We start from the raw sequence: 24,177 nt of genomic DNA on the forward strand, positions 1-24,177 counted from the left end.
GGCCAGCAATGCAAAACACAGTAAACTACATAGTAAACTATTAGATAACATTTCTAGACATGCCTTCAGAGGCTGTAACATTTATTTTCTTAGAAGGAAATGAAAAAGAATCAAAATTCAGGCAGAATCTATCCTTATTTGTATCTAAGAGCACTCCTTAGTTTAACTTTTGAATTTATATGCGTTAAATGGATAATGTAAAGGAAACTAAGCACATAAGATGTCTTGAAGCAAAAATTCATTTTAGTTCATCCATATTAATTAAGAGTACTCAGTGAAGTTCTAGTTTATTTACCACTCCTGGATAGCTATAAATCAGTCAAGAGTCAAGTGCAAACCATTCAAATATATCTCTTTAGAAAATAACATTACAAAAAAGAAAATCGGTGATCTGAAATGGAAGCCAAGATAATTCCTTCAAAATTAGTGTTCTGTCTGCTGAAGACCTTGATCCTGTCACCATGGTTGCAGCTGAATTTCTAACTGCAGCCTACATAAAAGAAGATCTTGTGAGATGGGAGTGAGGAGCATTCACAGTAGCCAGCTAAACAGACTAACGAGATCCTCATGCAGCGACATTTAGAAGTTATTTAAGTCTGACAGTATTTCATATCACCAACTGTATCTAAAATACTCTCTCATGTCAGTCCCTGTTAGTGACCTACCATGTTTAGCTACCTACTGGGAGTTTTTAAAATAAGAAAAATATTAAGAAAGAAGCTCTCTAAAATACAAGCTAACCTTTTAAATACATTGAATTCTTTAATCTGTTTTTTCCCCTGCAGTTTGAAGCCTGTGATAAAAATCAAATTGAAAAAAAATGAACTCACTCAAGAGACACAGAGAAACGTTTAGCCTTGCAATTCAAGAAGAAAATAACAAGTTTTAAAAAGCTACACTCAGAATATTGAATATGAAGGCACTTCATGTTAGGGAAGTCAGCTATGCGGTAAAGCTCTGCTGATGCAGTGGTAGAATAACTCACCTTTTTGCCTTCCAACAAAAAGCCAAGAGGCATAAAGCTTCAAGGCTTTTCTGTGACTTTAGTAAGCATTGGCTGGCCAGGCAGAAGAGAGTTACTGTGGCAAACAGCCTACCTGTGTGTTCGTGGTCTCTGGTTCAAGGAAGCTGTCCTGCCTGGACTGTGCTGACTGCCCAGCCTGGCAGGGCTGGTCATGTAATCATTCGGGACTGTTGGCGGTTTGACTGGCTCCAGGGTTTTGTAAGGAGTATTTCGTCTGGTCAAGACAAAAAAGATTTGAAGACAGAAAGATAAAGAAACAGTAGATTAGAAGGATAAATAAGTGAAGTTGTAAATCCATTTGTTTTCTAAATTTTTTGTGAAAGATCATGGCAGTGACCCACACTGCGACATATTAAAATTCCAACGGGCAGGGTAGACAGGTCACACTCAACAGCCCAAAGTACTCTTACATAGATCCATACAAGTTGGCCTACAGCACACAGACTGGTCAAAAAGCCTAACTAAACTAACCACCTGAAATACATTATTTGAGCAACCTAACACACAATAGCTACATCTCACAACACTCTGGGTAAACCGTCAGCACGTGACAAATTTCCGTTGTACCAATCTCTTCTTCCCTCCCCCCCTTCCCTTCCCATCAGAATCCTTTCCAAAAGTATTCTTGGCTAAACGTATTCATCTCATTAAGACATCAGCAAGGCTGAATCAAGATTCACAGAACAAGTGACATTTGCAATCACCAGTGCTTCTCCTAGGAGCACTGCTTCACACAGTAATCAAGCACCTCACCTCACATAAGCAGATCTGAAAGTGCCTCATAGATAACCTTCACTGTCTCCATTTTGTGGCCCAAGAAAGAGAAGCCCAGAGAACTCCAACTGAGCAGGCTGCATCAAGTCAGAAATATAACACAGATCTTTTGAGATGTATTTACCAGACCCATTACTGCCATAAGAACAGCGCATTTATTGCACTGAATCGCAGAGCTCTTCAGTTCTCAGCAGTAACTGACAGGTCCATTGCAAAATACAGAATTTGGCAATGCACCAGAGCTAAGCAAAAACAAAAAGACCGAACTGTTGGCATTTAATAATTTGTTAAATTACTGGTTATAACAGAGTTGCTAAGTTATACAGCTTCCTGGTATTTTAAGAAACTTACTGACTTTCTCTCTACACTGTGAAAAGCAACAGTACTAAACTTACTTTTCAAGGTTATTTCAGTTGGAAGCACAGTAACAGTATTCTCTGCTTATCATTTTTATTTGGTAGTCCTTAGATCTCTACTACTTACAACCAGAATACAAAATTTCTTCTTTTTTCGACAACTGATCTCTTTTGGCAGATCTATAGGTGGTGACACCCTGCAAATTAAAATCATCTAGACTTCTTCATATAGACAAGCTAATTTACAAACACCACAGTATCTGGAAACAGTTACAGTATTTCCACTTTTTTCTTTAAGAGATTTTAATAATAAATTGTTATAGATGGAAGACAAAGAACTGTTACAGATAGAAGACTGCTCAGAATTCCCCACCTCACTGTCCTCCAATGTTTCAGGGTGATGCTGGGAGCCCTTGCCACCAGGGAGAGCTACAGGGAGCCCAGAACCTTGCTTTGCTCCAGAACCCTCAAGGAATGACTTCCAACTACTCCCACCACATCCAGTTCCAGCAATTCGCTTATTCTTCCATGGTAGTTCAAACCAGAGCACCCAATGATTTCCACAATCTCTCTCTGGTCCTGTGAAGAGACTCCTGCTTACTTCATCCCCTTCTGCTTTTCACTCTGCTGATTTCCATGCAGGACTCCCTTTAGATAGTCCTGCCCTGGAGGGACAAGCTGCACAACAGGCAGCACCTACTTTAAGACCAATGTTGCTCATTCTGGTTTTATATACTTATCTCCGTTTTCTGGATCAAAGGGAGCAGAGTAGCATCCTTGCGGTTTCCAGCGATTTTTTTCTGCATAAATTAGGGTAAGTCATGCCTGTGATATTTCATGCCTTGGCAGAACACGGCTGCTCAAGACAAGAACTGTACTTCCTGAACAAGAAGGGCAGATAGAAATCTCTCTTACAAACCCACATTATTCCTCCCCCTCAGCCAACTGCTGTCGCTTGTCAAGCTCATCTGGAAATGACATTCAGCTGATTAATCCTTATCAGGCATCAGCCAAGGCAACCAAACAGCTCTGGCTTGTTCAGGGGGGAGTATTGAGAGAGGCAGCTCACCAGTACATCAACGCTTCTGTTTCACTAGCAAGCATCCAAGAGGACATGAAAGTGCTACCCAGGTTCCCAGAACTGATAAACAACTCTCTCAGCTGGGATAAGAGACACAATTGGAATACTGATTTCATGCCCTTGAGCAACGGGAATTTTCAGAAAACATGCTGAGGAAACCTCTAGGTTAATTTCTCTGTGGAGTATGCAGCAAACACTACCACCATAGCATCAAATAGGGATTAAAAATCACTCAGTCCTCAACAAAAAGAGTTGCTGCTTCTAATTTTCCTTGATCATTGCTCCTGATCTCCACCCTGCTCCATCTCAGTACTCCTCATTTTTCCAGCATCCTGCCTCTCTGAGACAAAATACCTGGAGCCACCACAACCATGCTAGCCAGCTTTACAGTGCCTCAGTCCCCCACAGTATAAGGAGAGGGCTGAGTGTGACAAACAAGTAGAGAAACAAGTAGAAGGTCATTTAGGATGTCTTTTGGAAGATCTTGCACAGTTGGACAAAACCATACAGCACGTGCACTGAGCTTCTCAAGTATTAAAGTTTTGGTCTCTAGCAACAACTACTTGCTGGCATACCAAGATAAGCAGATTTCACTCCCCACAGGCCACAGCAGCAAAACAGATACAGGGAACTCTGCTCACGGTGGGACTTGGGAATAGCAAAATCCTTCCTCATTTAAGTATAAAAATGAAAATGCACAAGCCAGCAAGAATCAATGTTGCCACAATGCCATAAATTTTGCTTAGATAATGCAACAACTACAGCACAAACAGGCACTTCATAGCTCTTCTAATATTAAGAAATGAGTAGACAAGAACTTTACTCATAAAGTCCTTCCCCCACTGAAGCTAAAACTTTAGGATTTGTTTCTGTCACTAAGGATTTCTTCCCAAAAGTCAGGAATAACAACAGCCTCCTCATTTACCTATATCCATATTAAATCCTTCCCTGTGAAAAAAAATTCTTGCAGTCATCCTGAAAACAAGAGTCAATGCAGCTGAAGGAGTTCATACAGAAAGGGATATTGTGATTTTTTTTTTTTTTTGCTAAAGGCAACCAGAATTTCCATCTATCCATGAATTTAAGAAACACCAACACTGGCACAATTAAAAATTTCTATTACACAGGAGGGACCAGCCAGTCCATTCTTACCCCAGAGTTCCCCGGCCTGACATGGGAGGACTTGGTGGTTTTTGTGTAGGCGGATTTGTTCTTGACAAGGTGCCAGTTCTTGCAGGCTGGTTATTTCCATGCTGAAATAAGGGAAAACATGATTTTATTTTTATAACAGAGCAGCTCTATTACTGACAGCTTTTTTTTTTTTAAGTGTAAGAATATGAAGTGAGAATTCCCAGACAGCTGTCAAACAACAAGTTTTCAGCTACACACGAGACAGACACCAGTAAATACAAAGAGTCTAAACACAAGCTTAATGTTATTTTCACTATTAATTAACAACAGACATCAGAAAGGTAGGCAATTGACAAGTTCATGCACAAATGTCTTCTATCATTTTTTTCCTTAAAGGGAAGCCACATTTGTATTCATTGTCATTGGGATGTTAATAATTTAAATCAAACTTTAACACTGACTGTAAAATACAGCCAGTATAGCCCACAATTTCTCAGTCTGCCCCTGCTATATGACTAGCAGAGTCATTCAGGTTGTCTGGGAAGTCTCCTGCAAAAAATGTAAGTGAAGGGAATCAAGGCATCTACTGAATTCAGAGCAAAGCACTATATGTGTTAGAGAAATTAATGTATCTATGTATAAATGCAGATGTCAATGTATCGCAGATATATTGACACGCTAAATGCTGTAAATGAAAAAAAAAGTATAGCGTGTTTAATCTAGGTATCCTATGGAAAGCAGAAGAGAGTGTAAGAGAGCACTAGTTTTCAGTTTTAATGGCTCTGCAGCCTCTACTATCAGTCACATGAGGCACTGTGGGTCAAAGGAGAAATAACACTTCTTACCTTGGCTTTTAGCCACTTAACGTTGGCAAAAAAAGGGGGGAAAAAGGTAGAAATTAATGGCAGATCCATCACAACTGATATGACAGGTTAAACTAAGATAATTACATTTTAAAGAAATCATTTGTGTCTACTGATACTTAGCTCATCCCAGTACACTAAGAGAGATTCTGCTGTGTCAGTTATTGAAAATTCAGTGTCTGACGAAGTGACCACAGGAAAAGCACTTGTGTCAAAATTAAGTTTAGCTAAGCTTTGCCAGATATGTCTGCCAGGTTCCTCATGGGCAGTAAAGAGTTGAAAAGCCCTCTGCTGACCATTCAAGTCCAAAACCACATCAGTGCTATTTCAATGGCAATATGCACTTAAGAATTCGTTCACAAAACCACAGTTTCAGCAATATGCAAAGAATTGACAGGCCTGTTGCTTTTACACTTAACCTCCACATGTTTTCAAGAAATCCTAGCTGCTGCATTGAATGGTAAATAAAGAAAAGGGAATTTTTAAACAGGATGAGCAGCAGCGCCTTTCACCTCTGGTTTATTGATTGAAATCTGATTCAAGCCAGCACAACGCTGGCTGCTCAAAACTGTTTTGGCAGGGATATAATGATTGTTATTCTGAAATTTTAGCTCTTAGAATCAAGTCATTATATGACTCCACTGTATCATTTTAACAGCCTTCATGATTGCAGGGGGGAAAACCATCAAAACTTGGCCTCATGAGGAAAATGTAACATTTTAAATAAACTGAAGTTCTCTCATTTTTGGGGGAAGCAAGGGGGTCATGGGAGCAAGGGTCAGGGGGATAGGCAGTCATATTTTTGAAAGGGTTAATTTCACCAATTAAAAAAAAAAGTAAATAAAAATACCCAAACCAAAACTACCTCAATGGTTTTTTTGAGGTTGTTTGGAATTAAATTGTTACTTCCAGAACAAGCCTTCACAGGCAGAGCATTTCAAACTGTGAGTTTGCATCTTCTCCTCCTCCTCCAAGAAACACAGACTAGTGTAAAGGCATCCATTAACTCAGTAAAACAAAGTAATTAAAACATGCAATACAGCAAACGTGCATTTGAGACTTCTGACAGGGTCTGCAAAACCAATGAAAAACAGCTTGCTTACAGCTTAAAAAGTTTGGTTTACCAATCAAATGAGGTTGAAAGCCACTGCCCTTAAATTATTCATATTACAAGAATAGGAACATAAATCCTGTTCCAAAATTCAGATTAAAAAGTCTAGCTCTGGTAAGTAAATTTGAAGGTCAATCCATTTACTCCTAGCCTGGGCAAAAGTTCATCAGCAGAATTCACAGGCATTTAAACCACTTCTGACCCCACATACTCATTTCATGGATAAACATGCAGATTCAGTTCCCAAGATGCCAGAGTACTCTCCCAAGTAGTGTATTTTTAAAACAGGCTTTTAGTAATGAAATTTGCTTTCTCTTCTCACAGGAATATGTGACCCTTCCCCTTACTTCACCAGTTGCCAACAGCAATGGCATAATACAAGGAATTTGTTAAAGGAGGCCAAAAAAATGAAACTCTTGGTTCTGTCCTTCCCCAGCAGACACAGCTAGAAACTTTTTTGAAAGCTTAAAAGGAAGGGTGGCACGGTTTCTTATCCAGCCACTAGTACTAAATTTGCCTGCCTCAAAAAAAAAGGAAAAAGCTTCCTTCCTTTCCTTCCCTTGTGCAGTGTCACTCAGCATTTATGGTCAGTACCTTCCCTCCCCCTCCTAATCCCTGTTAAATTCTGTCTCCACTGCAGTGACAGTATGAATATCAACATGTAGCAATGATTCACTTCATCTTCTTCTTATTTCAAACCTTTCTACTGCTAAGTTCACCAAACATTTATCTGAAGTCCAACAGCTCTTGACCTTTATTCCTGTCCCTAGGACTACAGCAGGTGAGCTTCATCTCTTTTGCTAGCAGTTAAACACTATACAGACAGATACACACATGATTGTTCAGAAGAATTAGAAACTGTTGTCATACTGCTTTCTATATGAAAAAAGGTCTGTAGATCTCCTCTCTGTTGTTGTCAATATAAACAAGAGTCATACAAGCAGGAAAACAGAAGGCCACAACACAAAAGGAACTGGGATTCACATGGGAAAGCAACTCCTGATCCAAAAGACCTAAGTAAGGGGGGAAAGCAAATGAACCAAAGCAATATGAACCATATGGCTATCTAATCATGGTTAACAAGCTAATTAATTAGGAGGAGACTTTTTTTTTAACTTATTGGCTGAGCTTATTAGGTCAACATTGCTGCATTTCCTGGTCTGAAAACCAAATGTGATGCTTTCCAAGCAATTAAAAACCTGCCTGGAATCAAGAACAGTTTATGCAGCAGGGTCTAGATTCAGTGTGATTTGAAGAAGAAGGTGAAAAAAGGCAGCAGAAAACCTAAAGGAGTGGCAGATATGTGCTTTATGTATATGCAAACATCTCTCTACAAATGCCTCTAGGCCTGACAGCCTGTTAGGAGAACACAACCATCACCAAGTGCCTGATCAGTACCAGGAAGGTCAGAGCCAAGAAGGAGGGACATGCAGGGCATGAGGAGGAGAAGTGGTAGCATGCACACAGTTCACAGCTTGAAGAGGGAAGAGACTGTTCTGAGAGGGTATAAAATAAGAGACAGGAGGTGTAAAATGAAAAAAGCTTAGTTAAATGAAGAGCATTGCTGAGAACTCCAGCAGAAGCTGTGAGGAGCATGATTCCCTTCTCCTGCTACTTGTATTACTGCACACACAGGAGACAGTTCTCAACCCAATACCAGCATCCTGGATGACACACATCAGAACAAAAACAGTCTGTAGGCTTGCTGGGGATGCTTGTGATGCTGAGGGTGAGAACTAGACAGACCAGGATGTTCCCAGAAAGGAAACAGGACAGGCAGCAGTACTGGTTGGGGTTTCTTGCAATGATATAGCAGATGATGTTTTAAGGAAGCAAGCAGAAAAATCTTGTCTTTCCAGGGAAAACCCAACAAGCATGTGGCTGTCCTGTATAAAGCTTTAAGGGCTGTCACAAAACTAGGAGAAAGAAACCACAACCTCAGGTTCGAGAAATAAGAGTCAATGCTGCTCATTTCCAAAATGTTACAGCTAGAGCAGTGACACATCCATAGGGTTAGGACAGCATGGGAGAGCAGGCTGGCCTAGGACTGAGAGCCAGCAATGGGCTGGAAAGGAGCAAAGCAATTAAAGCAACAGGCAGAACAGGTGTTTGCAACAGCCATGCAAGGCATTTATCAAAGCCAAAATTGAGCCTGTTCCTGTAACTCATGCCAGGAATCCAAAGCACCTGGACTTCAGAACTTCAGCTGTGGGTTTGCAAGGGCAAGTAATGACTGCTAGTACCTAGAGACTTATTTGCTAGTACCAAGAGACTTATTTGCTTAAGGCAACTCTTTTGGCAGTTCCAGCATACTGAGATCTGGTAGTCTGAAGAGTACAAAAAGACCTGCTGCCAAAGGCAGTACTGCAGATTGCTGTACCTGAGGTCAAAGGGACAAGACCAAGATTGGCATGAAAAGAGTGTGAGGAAATCAAAAGTACACACTCATAGTCAGAGGATGTCAAGACATCAAGGGACTCCACGGGCTGGCCTCAGGAGGCAGCCATCTAACTGTTTTTAATAGTTTTCATGCCAAGTAACAAGTCATGGGGGAACATTAGTCATGATTCAGGGAACTATAAATCTATCATTTGAGCTATAAACTGTGCTTGGAAAACTAGGGGTAGGGATGACTGCAAATTTGCTCACTTATGTGAGCAAATTTATCTGTAAGGACACAAAAGACCACCTGCACACAGAAGCAAAATCCTTATCATGCTGATATTCAGCAAGTTTCTCCTGCACATTTCAGCTATGAACTCCCCAATTTCAGAGCGCAGAAACTTCAAATCTCTATGCAGGTTGTGCTTCCCCTGCTGTATTCGCTCATTATTTCTCTGACTCCTGAATTTAAAGAGCCAATTTCACTCTATATCTTGCTATATGTAGGATGACTGAAAGAGGTCATTAAAGACCACTCAATATAAATGCTCTTCAATGGAAACAAGGGTTCAAAGTATGCCAGTTTGATCTCCATTAACAGTAAGTATCTGGCAAACTTGAAACTTTTATACATGGGGTCTGTAAAAGCAATATTCAGCCTAAGACAGGTTATCTTTGACCAGTAATCACAGCTGTCACAGAAAAAACCCCACTTGGTCACTCTTGACTCTTTAGTCAACTTGCCTTTTACTTAAAAAGGTACTTCCTTTATGAGTCATGGGAGAATGCCCCTACAGAAAGGTAGCTGGCCAAAAGATCTTTTGAAATGCTATTATATGTGTGCAGCTAGGCAATTCTGCACAAGATTGCCTCTTCTCTCATTGGTGAGGCAGTTCTGAAATATGACATGGTGACACAGAGCAAGAAAAACAGAAGCTGGAAAGGTCCTTGTATGTGAGGTAAGGATTGAGGAAATGATAAAGTAAAGCACCAAGCCTAGAACATGGTTTCCTTACAGAAATCAAGATACAGAGTTTGGTAGAATATGTAATCAAAGATGTTCAGCAAGCAGATTGTATATGGGTGTCAGATACTCAGGGTAAAACACTTCTGCCACACTAGTCTGGTGCAGTTTTAAAGAAATTATGCCTCTGTCTCAATTTTCTTATCAGAATGCCTATATTTCCTTATAGTCTATAGTAAAGCAGACTATTTTCAGGAAAGGTAGTTTTCAAATTAATATTTCTTTAAAAATTGAATATGTAGGTAAGTTTGTCTTCAGGGAAATTTAACCTGTGCTGCTAATATTTGCAACCGAGTCATCAGTCTTCTGTTAATGGAAACCAGATGTAGTTCATCAGTATTGCTTCTCTCTCTCTCTCTCTCTTTTTTTTTTTTTTGTTTTTTTTTCGTTTAACTTTCCAAAAGAAAAGCATTAGCATACAAAAACCTGTTGTGGATGATAGACAAACTGAATGTTGCTCTCTCAGCACTCCCTAGTCTTGTTCAGAGAAAGATACATGGATTCCTGCTTTTAAATAGTTCGACTTTTCAGTTGAGTTGGTGACATTGAATCTAACTACAATAAAGTAAGACTAGCATAAAAAAAATTAGAAAATAAAGAGACTTCAAAGTGTTGCATTTCTTTTGCAAGCTGAAAGGCTTGAAACCTACATTATGTCAGATGACACTGGGCACGCTTCTGACTTTCCAGTAGCAAGTGCCCTATGGAAAGCACACAGTATTAACACTCACAACAGAGTCATTAGAGTTGGCAACAGGAAGTTCCTTTTTCCCCCAGAGAAGCATTCTTTACCCTACAGCAATATTTACTGTTTGGCCTGACCCCAGAGGGATGATGTGACATTAATGAAATTGGCAACATGACATCCTTTGAAGCGTGAATGTCTGACAGAGGCTGGGAAGGGGACAAAGGCAGCAGCAGCTCCAGCTCAGAATCTCTATCTCACTTGGGTTTTATTAGGGTGAATTATTTAAAATTTAATATTCCAGCAGCTACACATAAAAAGTCTTATCCTAAAGGGTAAGTAAGCTTGATTAGGTAGCCTTTCACCCTCCCATCAGCATCTCATCTGCATTTTCGTTTTGCACTGACACAGATATAAGCATGGACTGCAGACAAGCAGGACATGCTGAGAAGGGTAAGAGCAAGACTCCCTTCTCTAAGCTTAGTGTTTATCAAGTTCTGACCCAATCCCTACTTTAAGGGAGTCCTTCCCACTTCCATTTGCTTGAGAAAGATTTCTGACTGCTTAACTCCTGTTTAACTTTCTGGGCACAAAAGCTTCTTACAGCTTTCATGTGCCAAATGAAAATTTCTTCATAGTGACAAAATTACAATTTTTTCCCTTAAAAATAAAATTGAAAAGGGATCAATCTTCATATACAATTGAAGTTTGGTTTTGAAGAACTATTAGTTCCACAAAATAAACTTGATCCAATTACAGCTGTTGGGCATTTCAATTAGGCATGCACTCAACATTTTATCTGCCTTTAACCATAAGGCATCATCACTTCAATTTCCTACTTAGCTGCCATTTTACAAACTGCTGCAATTCTACCTGCCTTCTATTCAAAAAGAAGATTATTATAAATTCAAAGGCCAATTTGAATTTGGTTTTTAAGTGGAAATTTAAGGTTTTTAAGGCAGCTTCCAAAGCTTCTTCCTTCTCACCGCTCTTAAACTAAGGATTTTCTGTATAAGTAATTGTGTTTGACCTATTTATTTGCTGGCACAGTATTTTTTTCTTTCCTTTCACAAAAAAAAAAAAAAGGAGAAAAGGAGGATGGAAATGTTAAAGTAGCCTCTGCCTAATAATTTTAAACCAAACTCTACACAGGAAGGTACATAAAAACACTTACTCTTGTTTACAAAGAATTACTTTAGCTACAATCCCCTATGCCTGAGGGTGACAGCTGAGCAACCATTTAACAGACCAGCAAAAATGCCTCCCTGTGTGTTTCTTGGAGCCATCACCATATATTTGTATTGCAAAGGAAAGCCTTCTTGCTAGCAAACCAACTTTACAAGCCCTCCAGATTTGGACTGATGCCAGCCTCAGCTTCATAGGGACATATATTAGGGAAAAAAAAAGCAATTTTTGGAGACATTGTCTGTATCTGTCCCTGCAAAGGGAAGGGGCAGGGAGTGCAACAGCTGGGGCACTTTGGGGCTGCCATGGAGGTTTCAGGCTGAAAGAGAAAGCACCTGTGATCCTAGGATGCTCCACAAAAGCTTTTCAACCAAGATCGTGCTGGAGGAGGAAACAGCACTGCCTTCCAAGGACGTGTCTCCCATCAGTGAGGAAACTGCTATGGAGAGCAGCTGCCTTCCCACCACTGCCACCTCCACCCTCACCTGCCCCCACAGAAATTGCTGCATGCATGGGAGACACAGGGGGGCATGCAGAGCCCTTCTCCATGCCCCAAGCACATGCATCTGCTTCTGCATCCTTTCCACACAGCCACAACAAGCAGAGACAAACAAAGAAAATGAAGTGTGAGTATACACACGAGGTGGTTTTGCATTGGCTCAGATGGAAGACATATGGTGAAGACAGCATTTACCCTGAGGATGACATACCTCCCTAATTTCATTATTTAACTCTGTGAGACATTTTTATCTACACTTTCCATACGAAACAATTCAGGATCACCTTATAAAATATACTGCATATTCAAACAACATTTTTCCTAGGATCAATATTTAAATACGTAAAAGCAGAGACAGGGTATAATCCAGTTGAATCCAATATCCTTGTTTTCTCCTCCTTGTATTTTTCCTTTATGTTTCTTTATCAAATCCTACACCAGAAGAGAGTCCCACTAACAGCAATAAATTGTCGTCTACAGATTTCAAAGTGTTGTATAATTTTTATACCTAAATGCCAATATATGAGTTGTGCTGTATCTGATTGACAGTTGGTATAACAGAAAACATTCAAGGATCTGCAAGTTAGTCAAACTGACAACTGTTCTAAGCAGACCTCAAACTTCTTTTTCTCTAGAAAAACATGCTTTCCAAGGCCTTATTGGACATGCTGCTGTCCAATTTGGGGTGAAATCTTTGCCCAAGAAAATAAGACTTAACAGAGACTGAAGCATCTTTTAAGACCACTCTGGACGAGACAAGTTTGTAATTCAGTTTATTGTATGTTCTCCCCTAACTGCAGATTCAAGAGGCAACTCAGATTCTCAGCATCATCTTTCATTTGTGCTGACTTCCAACAGGACTTGGTCCAGCTTCTGAAGTTGTTTTGGTTTGATTTTCTGGTAACATCACTGCCTACACCTATGTGACTAAGTAAGCTACTTCCGTCAGAACCTCGATGTGTGTCACACTCTTGGAATCCAAGTAATAAGACAGCTAAAACATTTAATTTGTCATTAACTCAGCACACTCTTTTCAACAGTGTCTCTAACACATGGCAGCCACCTTGAACTACATACCTGAGGTCTGGCTGGCAGTTTATTTTATTTGTGTAACAAGTCTACATGGAAAATACCAACTGTTTCATGCCTTTGACAGGTGTAAAACAGACTTAGGCAAGTCACTCAAAGAAACAATATCAAGATATAATTTGCAGCAGTCTTGTCATTGAGTTGGCAATTTGGTTATTATTAGAGGCTTTTTTACCTCTGAAAAGACCAAGCTTTCAATATAGAATAAACCACTAACATTCAAAAAAACCCTTTACCAAAATCATTCCATAAGAACTACCTAGAAATGAGTAAACAGCACCCACTAAAAAAAGAGGGTCACGTTAATAAAGACAGTAGTACTCCAAAAAGCAAATACTGATATTGGAAGATGCAACAGTTAACCCTTAATAACCTCAGCCTTCATGGATCAAGCAACCTGTTTTGAGTCTGCATTAACAGAAGTAGTTCAGCAAAGCATCAATTTCAGAGACTAACAGTAATTATTTGACTTTTAAAGTCTTCTACAGCACTTGATCCCTGGAGCAGCGCTTAAATGCAGAAACCAATAACCTGACATTGAATTTCTGTACTCTCTATTCGTAGAACATTCTCCTCAAATGCAGGCTGTACTGAAAAATCATCAGTTTTTCTGACTGCAGTGTTTCTATTTTATAGCAATTCAGAACATTTCTGTCTGTGTCAGGCCTCTACACAAGACTTATTCATCGAGAGTGGCTTAATTCATTACTGGAAAACAAACCTGAGCTACAGGTTTAATACAGGTTCACCTATAAACAAAAAAAATCGGGTAGTCTAAAGTCACTACATTAATTCATAGTCTACAGATGTCATGGCATAGAACTGCTTTCTAACTTGTGTTGGAATTAAGACTCCTGTGGACATCTGGAGGGCTACTATGAAGCAGGTGGTACTCTGGTCTCTGCTGTGCCAAGTCATTCCAAAGATCTGTTCCTCAAGCTCAGCGAATCAAAGGGTACATGATGGGCTGATACAGCTGCACAAATCACTGACCAGAGCACACCAAGGGATGCGCTATCCTTTGAGGATACACAGGTTTTGAATAAATGCCATCCAAGAGAAGACTGTTGCAAACTGAATATACCTTGAACACCTGGTCTGGAGGGATACAAAAGTATTTTTTACAAAGAGATAACCAGGGAGCAAATGGTATTATATTAACTCATTCTAACTACAACCATTTCAAGAGAGGTAGACATTATCTTACTAAGGTTTTTATTTAGAGAAAAGGAAAGCGAGGCTATCCAATGGAAGTAAGACATCAAATGCCACTGAGATTTAAATGCAAACTAGCTGTCCCTTTTTCTTCTCTTCACCAACCAAAAAACCCCAACCCCAACAGCCAACTTCCCCATAAGAGATGACTTCCTTTATTTCTATAGTTATTGAGAAAAACTGAGTGGCAGTGATAAGGCAGAGGAGGAAGTAGTGATAATTTTAAAAGTCAGTCATGGTTTTTTGACAAGTCATTAGCCTAAGATCATGAGCCATTATTTCCTGACACTGTGACTGTCACTAACAGTCACAAGGGTAAGGAAAACATTGCTCAAAAAACCCTCACTGTAAAACAATCCATTATGTTATTGAAATGTTTGTATGTGGGAGCATATCACACCCATAATCCTTCCTACCATAAAGGAGCTAAACATTTTAGTACCAGTAACATTCTGCCCCAACCCTGTCTCCTGGTCTGTGTTACTCTGGGTCCTCAAGTGTCCAGGAGTTCTTACCTTCACGCCATGGCCAACATCATCCAGCACCGTGTAGTCTATAGGTTTTCGAATATACCTTACAGGACGCTCCATGTTCGCTGGTGCTATAATTTTGTGAGTTCTTGATGTGTTCTTATTGGTCGTCAAAATGCCTATCTCTCTGCGAGCCACCTTTTCTTTATGGATGTCCACAGTCTAGATTAAAAACAAGAAAGTATGGGTTTCTTTAGGCATTTGCTGTTTTCTTTACAGAGCTAGCTACACGTTTAGGTTTCACTGTTAGACAAAGAGTCTGAATGTTAATGCCTCTGGAAGGATGCCAGCTTATTGATGAAATGAGTTTAATCTACACAAACCTTGTAAGAAAATTACACCTTAATGAAATAACCAATATTAATAATAAAATTACAATTACATGTTACTGCTTTGACACCCTAAAGACACTATGCAGATACAGTCCTCACAGATTAACCCTCAGTGTTCTTATGACTGACACTAGTAATAAATTACTCCAACTCCACAGCTGGGAAACCAGGACAGACAAGCTAAGCAATTTGCTCAGAGCCCCGGAGGGGACTCAGCTTGGGAAGTCTGTGTGGTAATTTCTTTCAGCAAAGCCATCAGTGCATATCAGAGTGAGAGTCTGCACAGGTAGAGACCAATTTCAGCACTGGGGCTAGTTTCAGTCATACTGTTCATAGCAGCTTTACTGAAAGACTAAAACAAAGCTTTAAAGATGCAAGTAAAGGAATATAAAATATGCTGCATTTTATTCAGAAAAAAAAAAGAGATAAAGATCAGTCCAGCAGTCTGTGAAAAATCAAACTAAGCTTCACATAACAGACACATTCTTCTCATGGAATATAATCACAGCTTAAACCCTAGCTGAAGAACAAGTGCAAATCAAGCATTGGATGTCACAGAAGTCCCATTTCTAGGAGGCCTATTTCGAGACTCGGGGATTGAATGTACTGGTTTAAGTACCTACTAGAACCTCAGGATCTCATTGAAGGAGATGGTATCTGACAACAAAATGCCCCTTTGAGCAAAACCTCTCAAGCCACCACTTTATCCACTGAGGAAAATCAATCTTAGTCTATTAGCATCAATTCTTCCTAGAAAGGCTATCACAGAAAAAAAAGGTGAAGGTTCAGAAAGAAAGAAAAATCCTTGTCATCCTAAATCCTACCTCATTTAGGTATATATCTAGAAATGGTTTAATCTAAAATGAATATTGTGATGGACAAGGTTTTGTTTAGTGAAGCGAAGTCAAAGATGAAGGACAAAATTAGCTGATATTTCTGCTCCTATATGAGGCAAGATAAAAAAAGCAAGATTAGTATTCAGGAAATTAACATTTCTAGGAAAGCCAGCATTCAGTGGTCACTGTGAAATGTCTTCAGCTGAACTGGTTTTTTTTCATTAACTGGTGCACATGCTCAAATAATCTTAAATTCTCCCGACTACACAAAGACATAAAAATGTTAAGACCCTTCCTTAACAGTTCTGTTAGGCAGCATTGCAGATTAGAAGCAGGAATACAGGTAGAGAAGCACCTAAGAACAGTCATACCAAGCAATCTTGTTTTCACAGCTTCAGCTAAATAACAGACTACTTGTAACACTGCAAAAGGTTCTTTTACTTTGAAAGCACACAGAATCTTAATAGAAATAAGAGTTGTAATTTTCCAGAGCAATGCAAGACATTAAGTGTGTATGTCTGCATCAGCTTATATGGAATAAATTAATTAAATATCCCAGTAAAACTTTGGAACAAGCTTTATTGTTCTAAATGCTCACACTCTGAAAAATCCCTAAGTCAGGAATTTTAAAAATGCCTTTCCAAATAAGACAGTCCAATACATCAAGTATTTATCTACATCAGTATCAGGTATCAACCACTGCAACCACGTCTTCTCTGGCAGTCAATTTCACAGATGAGAGAATGAAGACTAAAGAATGAGATTAGTCTAATTTTTCAAATGCAGCTATTATTTGTTCTTTTCCTTTCAGAGACTGAAACATATATATTAGTTCTGCCTCTTCAGTGTTTTCTTGATCTTGCTAAAAGAATTATGAGGGCTGTGCTACATGCTCATCTCTCTTCCAATCTTCCTGCAGAACCTGAACCTTTCTGTTCAATGATAACTGCAGGTCTCAAACTATCTTACAAAACTCTTAAATAGTAAGCAACTCTCCATATTTTGTAATACATGAGCACTGCATAGGAGAAAAAAAGAACTAATTTTAAAGTCCCCTGAATAACACAGCAATTTAGGAAGCTGAGAACATCAATTTAAACAACATACAACAGTGTTTCAAAGTAGGGTTCTCTAAAATATAGCTAGGTCCCTAGAAATAAATCCATGCTTCTACTTAATCCTCACAAACCAAACCTGTTGTTACTAAGAAACTCATTTTTTGTTCAGTGGGCGGACAAAAATGCATCTTTATACTAAGAGTTCTCTTAACACTGACAGCAAAAGAAAAAAGACAAAACAAAACAAAGCCCTTCAGAGTACAAAAAAAAGGCATCTTTTTCTAGCAGGTAGTCCACAAAACTGACTTTTCATCCCTTCAATGGACAATGAAAGTTCTGTGAGTTACTGGAACAGTGGATAAGAAATCCCAGGAACACATGCTGTACCATACATGCTTTGGAAACAGACTCAAGTAATATTGCAACAAATCGCTGTTAATGAAAATACTTCTTTGAACAGGAAAATTCTATGTATTAATGTTACCAGACAGCTTATCCAAAATTAAGTATGGAGCAGTGATTTGTAAGGTCTTGGCATGAATTTCAGTGAGAAAAAGAAGAGTATCTGTACCACAGTGCAGGGCCAACAACAGGGCACATATGTAAATCCTGAAAGGCATTCAGATATGCCTGTGCAAGAGATTAATTTGCTGTTCAAAGCAAACGAGACTTCAACTCCTACCACATCTGGTGCACTGGAAAAGCAAGGCAGGATTTTACCCCTATGCAAAGCAAAGGCTCACAGCATATGCTTTGCCCAGAGCAATAGGCTGCCTGTCAGAGCTACCAGACAGCATCTTACCTCTTCAAGAAATTATTGGACTTTTTTTAGATCTGCATATTATTAACTCTTATGTGAACATTATGCAAAATAAAGCACACAACAATTGGTCATTCTTCTATTTTCATTTCTATCTGCTTGATGTTCATGTGGAAGTTTATCGTTTAGTCATAGGTGATATTTTCCACTTTCAAAAGAGGAAAAACTCAACACACAAGCAATTTTTAGTAGGACAGCAAAGCTTTCCAGCCAGTCAACACTTAAATTTCCAAAAAAGACAAGCCACATATACCAGGTAACAGCCAAAACAGACCATGCCCAAAGCTCTGGTCACACTTGACATCTGCAGCTATGAGTGTTTGCTCTGATATGGTAACAAGACAGCTGAGCAGTAGTTGGTTTGTGATTTCATGCACAAAATCTACTTTTAGATACCAAAGATGGAGAGGAGCAAAGTATGGCTAACTGGCATGGGTTAGCACAGGCTAACAGGCACCTGCAAGCAGTCAGACCAGCTTCAGGTATCTCTGACCTGTGCTGAAACAAATACATAGCATAAAATTTGTTTGTTGGGAAAAGGGCAGGGATTTTCACTCCTAGACAACATAATTCAGTGAAACAAAGCCCAGCTTTGTATTGATTTGGAGAAGAGGGAAAAGACAGTCTTTCCAGAAGTACAATGTGTTTCCTTTGGGAAGCAAATTTAAATGAACTCGTCAAACAAACTCCTTTGCCATTTCAACTGAGTGCCAGGGACTATGCCAGCTAATCCAGAAGCTTGGAGGTTGAAGGAACTGTTAATTATTAGCTGACTCCACTATTTGTCTTTAAATCATATAAAATTTAAAAAAAAACAACAGACAGTTGGACAACAGGATGTGGAGTTAAAATTTAACTGTTTGCTTCCTTAGAAGTAGCCTCAAGGCCAAGTAAAGCACAGCAATGATACAGCAAATAGTTGTTCTTTTATTATCCTGTGCTGCAGACACCACTCTACTCATGTGCTAGGGCATGCTAGCCCAGAAACAATTTACAATAAATAGAGACTGAAGTATCTCTGGCCAAGCTAATAAGGGTATCTAGACATTTTAATAAGCTCACACATATGGGGTTATTAAAATAAAAAAGGAAAAAGAAAAACAAACTCCTTTTACTCTTGAACCACTGCAACTTATGAGTTTAAGGAAGAACAAAAAGTCACTCCAAGGACTTTTCCTTGGTCTTAAAAATTTAACATTCAAACACAAAAGACCAAAAAAAAAATCCTAAGGTTACTTTTAATGACAGCTTTACAGGCCATTTCATGCAATACTTTTAAGAACTTTCACATCATACAAACAAATGCCCTGTGCCACACAGAGCTGCAAACCAGTAACTTTCCAATTTTCCCCTAAACTCACACAGAGAAGAAGGAATGTAGCATCACAATCCACAGACTTCCATAACATGCCAATTTCTCTAAAGCAAGGAGACAAGGAAGACTAAGCAAAGGTTACTGGCAACAGTTTTCTGTAATTTTGACATTGTTTCTCTTTTTTGCTTTTTCAGTTTGTGGTTAAATATAGGGTTGGGTCTCCTACTAACACTTTATTTCAGGCAAGTAGAGCCCTGATTACAGGGCATCAGTGCTATACATACCTAAATGTCAGCAGAATAGATTACAATTACTTTATACAAACAAAACCCAGACATAGCAGCCATGCAAGCAGCATGACCTGCTACCACTTGGCAGCCCCATCTTCCTACTGCACTCACTGTAATCACATGTCCTGAGGCTCAGCAAACTGTTCTGCACAAACTTGGTGCTGTACTTCTCCAAAGGAATCTGCTCCACACCTCAAGTCCTGTGTGCACTTTGGGTCTCAAAGGAAAGCCATACAAGTAGCTGAGGCCACTTTGTTGCTTCAGCCTTGGGAAGTGAAGGCTGAGGGGTGCTCTCATCACAGCTGACCACTTCCTCAAGGGGGACAATGCCTCAAGGGAAGGTGCTCGTCTGCTCTGGTGAGCAGCAATAGGATATAAGGAAATGGAACAAGCCATGGCAGGGGAATTTCAGACTGGACATTGGGGAAATATTCTTCACTGAGAGGGTGGTTGGTCACTGGAACAGGCTTCCCAGGGAAGTAGTCAGGGTCTCAAGCCTGTCAGAGTTCAAGGAGCACCTAGATGACACTAAGTCATATGGCTGAGCTTTAAGGAATTGGACTCAATGATCCTTACTGGTTCCTTCTAACTTTAAATGATTGTATGCTAAACATTGCATCGCTGAATTCCAAGTTAATTTAGAGAACAGAATTTCATCCATTCTATACCTGAACAGCAAGATTCTCTTAACCAAAGGGCATTGCTGGCAGTACAAAATAAAAGAATTGCGTAAGGAAAAAGAACCCAAAGACATCTAGTCAAAGACAAGGCAATTGGAACACTAGATTTGACATATCACATCCCAGCAATCCATCAAATACAGTATCTTCTTTCAGCAGAAACTGTGCCTGATGTGACACAAAATACTGGGCAAAGGCACAGGTGTCAGACTGAACTTTGTCAATAGAACTGTGCAATGCATGGGACAGTGAGTGGTGCAGAGAAAGTTTTGTTTCCTTCCTCAACCTCTGGTACAACTGTCTGGATTCCAAGCTTACCTCTTTACATTTCAATATGAAAGGCAGCATCCGTTCTACTGCCCACAAAAAAATCAGTCACAGCTTCAGATTTGATTGGTCATACACAGCAGTAAAATACATATAGTTTTAAACTTTATAACACAAATAAATATTTTCTACAAGTTCCCACACCCAGACTATAAAATGTATTAACCAAAGGAAACAACTTAAGAAACAAATGCTAAGATGCTTTCGGCATCCCTTAATAAATAAAATAACCCAAACCCTCGCTCTTTGCAATCTGTTCTTAAACCCAGCTTTAATATAACCCTTAGTGTCATTCTCCAAAATTAGACATTTCATTGTCTTCCTCTATAGTTTATACAATAAGCTTCCCTGAAAGGAAAACTGGTGAGAATAAGAACATCAACTTGCTCTGTTTTAGAAATACAAGTTTATTCCACTGCTACTTCCAGAAAAAAAGCATATTTAGTAAGACCTTTTAAATAAATGAGTTATATTGAGTAAAGTAGCTGAAGAGACCTGGACAATGCACATCGCACAGGCCACCTGCAAAGAAGTCAGTTTGACCTACAAAAAGAACAATAAAATCCCCAACTTTAATGAGCTCAGTCAGACAGCTGACTTCTTCAGTGAGAGCACCATTTTATGCTGTTATTTTGTAAAGAAAATTCAAGACAGGAACATGTGAACATATTTAAACTGCAAATAAATATTCTACAGAAAAGAACAATTATGGGCTCAAGGCACATCAGGCATGAAAAAGCTCAAGCAAGTCGTCTGGGGTTTTATGACACAATGTATACTCAGCTATCCACACAATTTACAAATTACCTATTTCACTAACTCTTGATGAAAGTACTAATAACTCAAGTATTTGACTTGAAACTATTGCTTACATATGGTCTGATCCCCACCAAGATACTGTTCAAGAAACTCAAGAAGTTTACCTGCAGAAATAAAATAGTTTACTTCCCTCTCTTGTCCAGGAGAGCCCAAGCACTAAGCAGGCCTGGCCTCACAGGAGACACGGAGAGCAGAGCATGGGCACAAGTGGCATTGGCCACCCTTGTTCATCACTTTGCACACATTTATTCCATGGGGAGATCCCAAAGTGTGAGGCTGTACTGGCACTGTGAACTGTAACTCTCAATTCCATTGACTATGAATTGTTTGAATACCCCAGCTGTGACCACACCAACTCAGTTACAGAACAAAACTGGTCAGTTTGGTGAGCATTTGCCTCTTCCCAGTTCTTCAGCACAGACACCTGGTTAAGTTAACCAACAACTGAGAAGCATATAAAAAACTGAAAGAAACTTTGACTGAAGTACCGATCTTCAGTTATTGGTTATATTTCACTTTCATAATAAAAGTTATTGGTTATCTTTCACTTTCATAATAAAAAGGGGAGTGGCCTTTCTTACCATTATAACCCTTCAATCCAATTTTCATTAAGGCTAATAGTTGCCTGAATACCACTACATAAATTCATTTGAGAATCCTCAGAATATCCTGCCACGTCTTTTGAATCTGCACCATGAAATTAAGGTCTCTGAAGCATTTGGACATCCGAGTTTCACCTTGTGTGTTTGTTTTGTATGGGGTTGCTGGCAATGTAGGAGGCAACTGAAATAGATTAAAGGATTGTATTTCCAGAGCTGGAAACCCAGCAATGTTTTTGGTAGGTTTATAGATAGAAGTTTCTCACACATTCTCGTCAACATACAGACAAGTGACACAAGTGACAATAGTAGGACAGGCTCTCCAGAAAGCTTCATCTCCTCAAGTCCTGGTAAATCCAGGCCTCTTAAGGTAAAAGGCTAGAGGAGCCAGATAAGCCATATCTCATGTAATCTGATATGCCACCTTCCTTTTCCTGCACAGAGGGCTCACATTCAAGAGCTTTTACAGATTGACACGATGAACTAAGGCCATCAACACAGATATATACAGCAACTTTCACAGTCCATATAAAATGTTTGTCACCAGCAGAGGGGGAAAGGCACTAGAGAGATCAAAGAAAAAATAATGAGAGAAATACTAAGTCCCACTTCCAGAAGTAACTCATACATAAAGGTACACTTTCAAAATACATTTCTATACATAAAATATAAATATATATAGAAAAAATAAATCACAATGCTAACAATGCATTTTACTAATATTATCCAATGGAGAGAAGGGTTTAAAAAGTGTTGATTATGGGCCTTATTTTGACTGTCTATCACTGTTTCTTCAATTATGTCTGAACACAGATTATATATCAATTTCATCCTGTGGAGCTAGCCCTTCATTTAGAATTTACATATTTTTATATACACTAGCAATTCTTTCTCATATTCTCCTAGTAATTGCCATTGGCATAAAGCAAACCAGATTTCAGCAACACTTGAAGATATTTTCTAACTTCACATAGATTTTTTCTGGGATATCAGGACAGCTATAGGGGGTGGGTGGTCAGGTAGTGAAGCATACCACAGACATCCCATTTAGGACTGTATGTTTTCAGAATTCAGAAGCACAGCACGCAAAACAATAATGCACACAGTTTCATAGCAAGTTTAAGCTGTATTCATTTCAAGGCATACTTAACAAAAACCTGATTCCTGACTAACAGAACATGTGCTTGCAAGTGTTTAAATAAGAAAAAAAGGGTGGTTAAAATCAAGAAACTGAAAACAGAAGCTAGAGAAACAGGCTTAAAGATTACTAGCCATAGACAAATAGCCCCACCATTAGCCTTTCTTCCAAAAGGAAGACTAGGATTCACTGAGAATTGGAGCCCAACTGGATCCCAATTTCCACAACAGAGCCTGTGGAGTGGCACATACACCTATACAACAGTACAGAAAAGGAAAAGAGAGACTTGTTCGGCTGAAAGATTATTTCTATAAATGCTTTTCAGAGTACCCTATTGGCAAATCTAGTCATGCATTCTGCTGGAGAAGCTGCCAGAAAGGGGACACAGGGCAAGGACAGACCAGAGGGGCTGGGAGCGGTACACGGCATTCTAGGACAAGAATCAGAGCAAAGAAACCAGCCCACTCGTCCAAGAGCCAGACTTGAGTTCATGCCTGGTTTTTCTTTCCTGGTGCCAAGTGCAAATGGGAGGACTGCTATGGAGGATACACACTCATCTCTCAGACAGCACTGAAGGAAAGAAGCTTCTCACATTATTCTCTTAATGGTTATTTCAGGCATGTTCACGTGAGAGGCTCATCAGATAAAATGGGACACCTGATGGAAGCCAGTAGGTCTCATCTGTAAAATGCCACCTCACAGAATTAGGGTCTGTGAATGAGAAACATCTTTGGAGAGATACAAGGAAGCCTCATCACACCCTCACCCCTCGCTCCTCAATTTCCCCAACTGAAAGGAAGATGATGTTAACACAGAGCATAAGGAGGAGAGGTCCACAGAGGATCTCTGGGAACAGGGAGAAGGATGTGGGAAGTAAGACTGGCAGATGGCAACTGAACGCAAATGGATTTTGAGTCCTACAGAGGAAGAGATCTTTAACAGCTCTAGAGAGGAAAGAAAACAGTTAAGACAACAGCCCTCTCTCCTCTCCACTGCATTGGTGAAATGCCAGAA

At 39.4% G+C, this 24,177-nt stretch overlaps 1 protein-coding gene across 7 annotated transcripts in view; it reads right to left on the reverse strand.

Moving 5' to 3' along the window:
* Positions 1-24,177, reverse strand: part of ABI1 (abl interactor 1) — a 76,238-nt gene that overhangs the window by 13,683 nt on the left and 38,378 nt on the right. For 5 of the 7 annotated variants that reach the window (XM_031059373.1, XM_005423870.3, XM_005423874.3 and 2 more), the window contains exons 3-6: positions 14,935-15,111; positions 5,212-5,226; positions 4,388-4,488; positions 1,098-1,238 (exon numbers count right to left, since the gene is read on the reverse strand). In XM_031059373.1, coding sequence (XP_030915233.1) covers positions 1,098-1,238; positions 4,388-4,488; positions 5,212-5,226; positions 14,935-15,111 — 434 coding nt within the window. The remainder of the gene's footprint in view (positions 1-1,097; positions 1,239-4,387; positions 4,489-5,211; positions 5,227-14,934; positions 15,112-24,177) is intronic. The other 2 variants (XM_005423873.3, XM_005423871.3) reach the window with 1 other exon arrangement.

The sequence above is a fragment of the Geospiza fortis genome, unplaced genomic scaffold, assembly GCF_000277835.1.
Source record: "Geospiza fortis unplaced genomic scaffold, GeoFor_1.0 scaffold75, whole genome shotgun sequence".
NCBI classification, from domain to species: domain Eukaryota; kingdom Metazoa; phylum Chordata; class Aves; order Passeriformes; family Thraupidae; genus Geospiza; species Geospiza fortis.